This window comes from Citrus clementina, unplaced genomic scaffold (assembly GCF_000493195.1).
Source record: "Citrus clementina cultivar Clemenules unplaced genomic scaffold, Citrus_clementina_v1.0 scaffold_1, whole genome shotgun sequence".
Taxonomy (NCBI): domain Eukaryota; kingdom Viridiplantae; phylum Streptophyta; class Magnoliopsida; order Sapindales; family Rutaceae; genus Citrus; species Citrus x clementina.
The window spans coordinates 21,476,225-21,485,574 of NW_006263303.1; the positions used below are offsets into that span (position 1 = coordinate 21,476,225).

At 37.3% G+C, this 9,350-nt stretch overlaps 1 protein-coding gene across 3 annotated transcripts; it reads right to left on the reverse strand.

Annotated features, from left to right (window-relative positions):
* Nucleotides 1-29: 29 nt before the first annotated feature.
* On the reverse strand, nucleotides 30-9,112 carry LOC18055242 (DNA polymerase I B, chloroplastic/mitochondrial). Of its 3 annotated transcripts, XM_006452180.2 has the most exons (12): nucleotides 8,763-9,112; nucleotides 7,108-8,275; nucleotides 6,722-6,913; nucleotides 5,238-5,944; nucleotides 4,100-4,514; nucleotides 3,211-3,306; nucleotides 2,636-2,728; nucleotides 2,378-2,563; nucleotides 2,105-2,197; nucleotides 1,797-2,009; nucleotides 1,631-1,720; nucleotides 30-564 (listed from the first exon to the last, which is right to left on the reverse strand). In XM_006452180.2, exons 1-12 carry the CDS (start codon nucleotides 8,840-8,842, stop codon nucleotides 403-405), a joined length of 3,495 nt encoding a protein of 1,164 aa, XP_006452243.1. In that variant the 5' UTR covers nucleotides 8,843-9,112; the 3' UTR covers nucleotides 30-402. The 3 variants fall into 3 exon arrangements, with proteins under 3 accessions (XP_006452243.1, XP_024033138.1, XP_024033139.1); XM_024177370.1 differs by lacking the exon at nucleotides 2,105-2,197; XM_024177371.1 differs by lacking the exons at nucleotides 30-564; nucleotides 1,631-1,720; nucleotides 1,797-2,009; nucleotides 2,105-2,197 and adding an exon at nucleotides 2,204-2,302.
* Nucleotides 9,113-9,350: the final 238 nt, after the last annotated feature.

Below are 9,350 nucleotides of genomic sequence, written 5' to 3' on the forward strand. Positions count from 1 at the left end.
ATTATCAGTAATGGAAAATGTAGTAGAATGGAATGTAAAATAATCAAAGCTGCACTTGCATTGGATGTGAAAATTTACAGAATACCATTTCACTAGCCTTCATACGGCAACACTCCAGAAATTCCAAAAATCTACTATACACTTGGTACAATTCTTTACACACCCTCATCTTGGTTACAGTTCTTAGGTGCCGTAAAAGCATTAGAGCACACTCCATGGCACACCCGCCTTGGCCAAACTGGCTGCCGTGATTCATCAATAGGGAAGAAATTTCACATGAACTCCATACGTTAGCAGTGATTCCCTAAGCAGTAAAATTTAGGGAATCGGATGCACTTATTGCATCAGTATAGAAATCTACGCCTTTCAGCCAAAATCCAGTCTTTTCCTCAAATGAATCATCTATTTTGCAGAATACCAGTTTTGAGCACACTTAGCATCAACAGATAGGTCAACTCTAAGATTATTCTTCCCATTGAAGGGTTTGGACATGCATTCGACAACTATGGCCCTTGCAACTTCAGCCGACTCGCTTGGACCTTCTAAGATTACTTCATCATGAACCTGCTTTCCAGACAGTAATCAGTTTTTGCAATAATATTCATAACTGAGTCCATTCAAAAGCGAAAGTCGAAGGAAATGAACACGTAAGAATTCCAGGAGCACGTCAGACCAAGACAAGACATGAGTTTAATAGACTCAAATGGGAGCATATGAAGCTGAAAATTTTCTATCTTTGTCTTTGCACTGCTATGTAGACTACGGTTTTAAAATCAGCTTTACCAATTTGTTGGAAGCAGATCACGGTTAAACCGGAGATGATAGCAGTGAGAAAACAATGGAAGATAAGATTTTATATATGTGAATTTGAAATTACAGAAACAAAGTCGAACGAGCATTCTCGGGGATAGCCCGCTTCCCATTACTCAAGAGGGAAGTCCTCTTTCACGCCAAGACAACAACTGCAATATGCAAACCAGAGTCCCATGTTTGGTAAATCTTCTTTTTCACATTATGGTGTATTTTATAGTGAATTACAATACACCATAATGTGAACAGAGCTGCATTGAGGGGATTGTGAATTTGTAATGCTATTTCTAGTAATTCATTTATTTATATCTTTATAGTTTTTTGAATGAACCTAAAATATTTCAATTACAATCATTGTTGTGTTCTCTACATCTACTTGATCTGCCTATTTCTCTCTTCTCAGTTTTGTTCTCACTTCTAACCTAAAGATCTTTGCTTGTATATGTGTGTGTTGATAACGTATTCATTGCAGCTGCCCCCTTGTATGCTGCAAGGCTAGTGGGGTGATGGCAGACTTACCGGGTTATATGCGTGCTTGCCTGCACACTGGGAAACTAGCTTTCTTAGCAATTTTGGTTTCTGGAGGAATTGTACTGCAGATTCTGGTCGGTGGTGTTTTTTATTGTTAAATTATCTTTGGTTAAGTCTTTTGCAAGTGGGTGACGAATAGTTCCTCATGTTTGATCTGGCAGGCATTATAGTACATCATAATGCAGCCTTGAAGATTTACCAAACATGGGATGCATTGCATTTGCTAATACAATTCCCTGGCAAGATACAATGACAATGATTGAAAGAAACTAAATGAGAAGAACAAAACCTGTAAAAGCAATTTCCATCCAAGTTCTTTCAAACGTGCATTCTTTGATATTTCTAACATGGCACACATGGCAACATCAGCAGCGCTACCCTGTGACAATTGCCCAAGTCTGTGTGAGAAAGAAGAGAGAATAAAACTTAGAAGTGCAGGATGGAAAAGAAAAAACCTGCACTGGTGTATTAATAGCAGCCCTTTCAATATGATTTCTTTGAGAACGTGTGAGAGACTTTATTGCAGGGAATCTCCGAGCCCTTCCTAGCAATGTATGAACATGATTATCTATGCGGGATTCTTTTTTTCGAGCTTCTTGCCAAGTAAGAACTTCTTGTCTTTCATTATACCAGAGATCAACTGTTTTCTTCGCTTCCTCCACAGAAACCTGAGAATAGAGATACCAGCCACCATACATTAGTGGATCAACTTAATTATTTGAACAGTGAGAGCTACTCATTTAGGTCAAGCAGGCAACCACACCTTCCAATCCCGAGCAAGGCCCACAGGAGTTTTTCCATACGCAATAGAAAAGTTAAGCATCTTAGCTTTTCTTCTTTCAGAAGCAAAGGCATCCTGACACAAAGTTTGCAATTCAGTTGGAACCAGCTACCATAATCAATTATTTCTCACTACTTTGCTAAACAGAAGATTGTAGCAAGTACTAACTGATTACTTGTTCTGCCAAATGGGAATCACGAAACTAATTTACTTGTTCTGCTTCATACCACATTATAAGAAGATTCTGAAGATTACCTTCAATAATGGAACAGGGGGTTTATCTTCACCATGCCATTCAAGCAGCACTTGCCCTGTTTCAACAGCATTACGTATATGCTGATACATATTCATTGCAGTCCTTGAATGGAAATCTCCACCAGCTTTGAAGGCATCCAACATGCTCTTACAATTGGCGAGATGTGCAAGAATCCTAAGTTCCAGCTGTAACATGAATAGAAATTTAACATAACAAATTAAATTCCATAAAAAAAGCTCATAACTCAATCAATTTACCTGCCCGTAATCAGCAACAATAAGAGAATTTCCAGGTGCAGCTATGAATGCCTGACGGATCTTATACCGGTCCTTCTCCAAAGCAGGTTGATTCTGATTTGAGAGTGAAAAAACATTAATAATCAATAATCTCTGTCATGTTAGGGAAAAAATATGATGAATTCACATAATCTCATTTTATTGTCTTCAAATGTCATAAATATGACCACTAAAGAATTCAATCCAGACTCCAGTTCCACATGCTGTGAACACAATTTTAAGGAAACAGGGATGCTTTTGCGGTTGAAAATTGGAATTACTCAATCCCATAGGATTTTAACATAGGGATGCACTTAGATTTGCAAGCTATACGAAGTAAAGGGCTAAGGGGAGCTTTAATTAGCTTAAGAAGTAAATATGCTTTGCTTGAGTTATAAAATGACGAGCACCAAAAGCAATTGTGGATCATTCAAAAATTGCAACCCTTAATATCTTCTGTGCTAAAGCTCTAACCACGGGAGCAGTTACACACACATTTAGAAATAATTTTTGAGATTAAATTTATTCAGATTTATGAATGACAGAGAAAAATTGACCTGCAAATTTGGCCTCCTTGCTGACAAGCGCCCAGTTTCTGTGTTGATATTTAACGAACAATGAACACGTCCATTCTTGCCTGAAACATTACTCCCCTGCAGTAGAAAAGATTAAGGAAAAACAAAGAAAAGAAATGAATATTTAAATCAATTAAGAGAGGAGTCGATCTTATTGAAAGAAAAGAGGATTGCCTCTCGAAAATCCAGGTTTTATCCTTCTTGAGATCTGATAGTTAAATGCTTCAAATGAAAGGTTTTGATTTCAAACCATGCAAGTGCTCTGACAGACCGATTCTTATAATTCATGAGATAGTATCTAGTATCTAGGAAATACGCTAGCAAGCTAAACCAGAGAACAATGAAGAAAAAATGGATAAGAAGCAAGTAAAAGATAAGATTTCCAATAAAAAGGCTGCAGTATTGAGAGCTCCTGCTATATAGACTTTTTTCTTTTTCTTTTTTTTAACATGAAACTCAAAGTGTATTAATGAAGAAAAATTAAAAAAGAGAGTGGACCAGTTGTCCACTAAGTAAGCAATAAAGAATAGTTTTAGTACTATAAAGACTAACTGACATCATATATCAGAACCATGAAATATTGTTGCCTGACCATAGAATATCAAAAATAAGAGAGGAAATCTGCAAGATAAATATGCATCATTTCATAATCAAATACAGGTCATAGTTAAGGATTCAAAGCTTTCATGTTTATATATCCTAATTATTATATTATTATTATTTATAGGCAAATAGCAGACAAAATATTGAAGTACAGTGGTACACATAAAAACAGCACACAGGTACCACATATAAACTACATGCAAATTGTTCTTACAGTAATATGGAAGATCAGCATGCAAAACTGGTAAAATAAGGCAATAGAAATCACCTGCAAGGGAAGGATGAAGTTGGATATCAAGGAGTCAATAGAGCAAACTTCACATAAAGCAGAAATGGCATCACAAGCTTCCCTTGCCTCCTGCTCTGTTGCAAATATCTTGTTATTTGATGCAACTGCACCCTTGTATTCTGTCTCTTCTGTACATCCAGAATCATCCAAGTCATGAGCCCCATCCACACAATCATACTCTGCAGAAATGTTCCTAGCTAAGGTCTTTAAAGCGTCTCCACCAACAGAGGGCCAACCAGTGGCCGTGTATATCTCAGTTGGCAGATCAACGCCAATGCTGCGCAACGTGATATTGCGAAATTTTGAGGGAGTCTTCTTGCCTTCTGCAATCACTCCTTCAGTGTTGGGAACTTTGAAAATTCTCTCAGTTGGAAGACTCTCTGAGTCATCCTTGCTAAAATAAGAAATAAACACATTAGGAATCCAAACCTTTCCTCAGCCCCATTCTTGAAGTCATATAAACTGACCTTTTTTCCAGTTAAAAGAAAAAAAAATCCTATTCCCCACGCAGAGCTTGTGCAGACATGATAGTTTCGCTTTCCAACCAACATAAAAGTCAACTAAATGCTGTCTATCTATAGAAGCCTATTGAAAATTGGAAATTAAGAAAATATGGCAACACAATTTTCAAAGCCTGTAAGACACGTAAATCCTTCAGCTATAATAAATCAGTGAATTTGGAACAACTTTCTAGTCTGAAAGAAAACCTTTTTAAGGGCATTCCAGAATTCATTACAATACTCTAAGCCTCAATTACTCGGAACATATTATAGTATGTAAATCTCAGGATAAATCAAAGGATATCATCCCTCAATGAGTCTTCTCTGGTATCAAAGACACCAATTCTTAATTGGAAGGAGATTTTGAGCTGATAAGCAGTCAGAGTCAAAGTATGGTTTTGATGTTTACCGGATTTCTTCAAGGAACGGACCTAAAATGCATTTCATTTGCAATATTCAACTAAATATTTTGCAACTGTATAAGGCTATAAGCAAAAACATTTTACTTCTTCAACAGTAATCATTTTCATAATACAATGCAACAAAACATAATTATCATCTACAACAGTTAAACCAAACCTATTTTTGCACCCATACTGGAATTATTAGTTTAATACCTGTTAGGCTTGCCACCAAATAAAAGCTGGCGCAGTTGTGTGTCACTTCCCACGTTCATATACTTAGCATCAGGACAATGCTTAGATGCCCATTTTCGGAACCTGTTAACGGCAGCTTCTTGCTCTGCTCTGGCCACCTTCTCAATCTCAGAAAGATATTCTCGATCCACCAACATCCCCTCAGTTTCCATTTTAACTAGAATCTCACCGAATGGTTGCCAGTATTCCTGATAAAAGTCAAACATGGATTTTCCTGGAACTGGTTTCCCATCAAGTTTCCATGACATTTCTAAAAGCTTTTTTTTCAAGCTCTTATAAAGCTTCAGTGTGTTTATTGAATCAAATGCAGAATAAGAGATCCACAACTCTCGCTCCTCTCTTTGAAGCTCTTCAACAGGAGCAATGGTGCTTATTTTGCCAGCAGATCCATCCTTTTTCAACTTTCTCCTGCCAAAGATATCTTTCATTGATATTTTGCCCATGAAACCCTCATCTGTGTTGTCCTTAGACATGTCTTTCTGATAAGCTTTCTTATCCTCAGACATGACTTTCCGATCACCTGTAAGTGCTTCAAGACTGTACCCACCCTCTGTGCGTCTCGATGAATCCCAAAGCCGTGCCATATGCATTGTGTCAGCATGAAAACCAGAAACCTTAAGCCCATAGTTCTCAAGGACATGGTTATCAAAGCTATAGTTATGCCAAACCTACACAAATGATAGCTGACTCTGTTAATATAAGATCATATGAAAAAGCAGACGACATAATTTTTTTTTTCTTTTTTGTGATCCAAGTAAACTAATACGGAGTAAAGCAGTTTGTTTAGCTAAGTAAAGGAAATTGGATCAGTTACGTCTATAGAAGGTGGAAACAGCTAGAAATCCACCATAAAAAGAGAGAGAGAGAGAGAAAGCACAGAGAGAGGAAACAGCTCTGCAACTGAGAAGAGTATTTCCTTTCTTTGATTGGCTTACAACATATTTTCCTCAACTAACATAAATAGCTATCTAAGGGGAAATTGGAGTTTTAGGTTTCATCAAATCTATGAACTGTACCACATGGGTAGGAGAACATAGCATAGATGTAGAGGCAAACTTGTAACCCAGTAGACAGCAATGGGAACCCTAGCTTAAATTGGAAAAGAGCAACAAAACTTGAGGAGAAAATGCACAGCGTAGGCAGTCACCCTAAATCTTAAACCTGTCACTGCAAAGCAATGACAATAAAACTCCATCTAATTAAACCATAATATGTGAAAAATCAGTTATCCAGAAATTTACTAAAGCGCATAACCAGTTGCAAGTCCAATGCTTGAACCGTGCACCAATCACATAATGACTGGTGCAGATTATCAAAGAAATATCCGCCAACCCATTTCTCCATACTGCTAACCAGATGATAATTATTGTAATTAAAAAAAAGCGTGTATATGAAAAGGACTATAAACAAGAAAAAGACGTGGTGAAGGGGGAGGAAGGGTTCACCTTTTTGATGGATGGATCCTCAAAAAATGGAGCAAATTCATTCAAAATGTCCCTGCCACCACCATCAAGAAGATCAACCCAGATGCAGGACTTCCCATTTCCAAAATCTGCTTCTGGTCCAGAATAAATACTGAAGCATATCACTTTTCCATGATCAACAGGTGTCTCTTGCTTCACATCAATTTTGGCCACCTATAAATATGCTATAATTAGATTCCTGTATGCACAAAACTAGGGTATCTACATTGAGTAAAATGTGTGCTTCTATACAGGAAGACATGCAAGGAAGAAGTAAAAAAGAAGGCAACTAAGTACATCACTCATTACCTGCCAACCAAAAAAAAAAAAGTACCAATTTCAACTAGAAGAAGAAAAGAACAAAGTACCTCAGTATCACATGCATGGACAAGATGCTTATATTTGTTTGTAAGCATCCATACAACCTTCTTTGCGGCAGAAACATTATCAACAACCATAACATTGCTGTAGAAGCTAGCAAGTTTACTGCGAAGAATCTCAATTTTTTCACTATTTTCATTTTCTAAAGCCTTTTTGTTCTGGCCAGTACCTTCTGCAGCATCATTCTTAGGATTCTTTTGATTACTTCGCTTAGAACCAACTAGTTTTGGAGGAGGTGAATAGGAACTACCATCTTCAAAGCACTCAATCTCTGAGTTCCTGAAATCTGACAAGTTGGGAACTGTCAAAACAGTGGCTCCTTTTCTCTCTTGATATTCTGCAACTTCCTTTTCATATCGCAAGCACTCCATATTAGTCTTCTTGTCCAAGGGTATTTGATCATTCACAAAGTCTTCGCTTTTTTCTTCACTGCCAGTAACTTGTTTAGTAACAGCCATCACAGATCCAGGATGATTCTTAGGATGACCACCTACTGCACCATTTCTGAGATCTGCTAGTCCCTTAATGATGGGCTTCTTCTGCTGGTTAAATTTCTGAAAATAATGTTGTTGCTTAGAACTCGTGATTGGAGAATAGAAACTACTGTCTTGCAAGCACTCAGTCTTTGATGAAGTAAATGATCTGTTGTGCTTGGACTCCAGTATGTTGATAACAGTAGAAATGGCAGCTCTTTTTCTATCTTGAGCTTTTGCATCTTCCTTCTCATCTCTCAAGCTCTCTGTATTTGTTTGACAAGATTCTACTTCTTTCATTACATGCAGTCTGGTCGTTTCTGTCATCCACCCTCTCGAACTGTGGATGGTATTTTTTGCAGAAAATGTTTCATTGCTGAAAATGGAAGGATTAGGACGATAGTAGGATGCAAACTCCAGAAATTGTTTTCCGTTTAGTTTTTCTCTTTTTTCATCTATTTTTGGCAGATCAAAAGTTCCTTTCGAGGAGTAGTTTCCTTCAAAACTGTTGAGATCTTGGCAGAAAGGGACCATCTTAGCTGACGAAGCACCCACCGAAAGTCTATAAGCATATTTTTTAATGGGAAATCTCCTAGCATTGTTAAAAGAACTATAAAATCGGGGAAAACTACTTGACATCATAATGTTGGGAAAGGTAGTGTTGGTTATGCAGCCTTCTCTCCTGAAATTTTTTTCAATGGAAATAATATCAAAGGCAGCAGAAGGTCAAGCAACCATGATAATATACAACTTGCTTCATGCCAAGTAAGAAAGGGAAACATCTCAAACAGCGCCAATAAGAATTTAGAACTGTATGCACAGCTAAAATCCGCTGAAAGCTGAACATCAGTACAGGATGACATTCACAACATAACATATCAGAATCACAAATAGCAACAATATGGCAAACCAAAACCCAGTTAACATAAATAAACTGTGGATGTTACATAATCTTCAAAAGTCAAAACCCAGATAGCAAAAGCTATGCACGCAAAAATACAATCTCTTTAACTTCTCCAATTGAACAAAGCAAAACTGTAAGTGGGTATCAAATAACCCTAAAAACTCAGAAAGCAAAAGCAATAAACAGCACAAAAACACAACAAATAATTTCATAACATAACAAATTAGAGCCAAAATTATATATATATAAAAGAATTGAACCGAACCTTTTAAAAGAAGTGAGAGGGACATTAGGAGAGGAGCAAGGAGACCACTTTCTGGTGGTGAGATTCGTGGAGACTCCCATGACCGTTATCAAGTTCCCAACTTTTGTTCTGCTAAACAGCAGCTTGTTGCCAGCGGTGCTTGTGCTTGTAAGAGCCGTTTTGAAGGGTTTAAGAGGGGGCAGAACAGTAATAAAGGTGGGATTTTGAGGGTGGGGTTTAAGAGTGTGGCGGGTCTGTGTCTGTTTCTGTAGCTGAAATACCGAGTGTGGCCATCAACGGTCAGAACTCAGCAGTCGGCACTACTTGACGAGCCAGCGACAATGGTTACAGCTAAAACCCTTCGTTGCACTGGCGCCTTTATTATTACTTTTTTATTTTATTTTTCAATTTTTTGCTTTTGGGTAATTTTTGAAAATAGCCGTTCAGGTATGGCGTATTTGCAAAATAGATGTCAAGCATTGTTTATTTTTTAAAACCCTCTGCAAAATTTTGAAGTTCGACATTTGTTAACTGGTTAAGAGTAAAATCATAGAAATACTTGACAAAGTGAAATACTCAAGTTTTGCGTATGTAATCATTCATAATTAT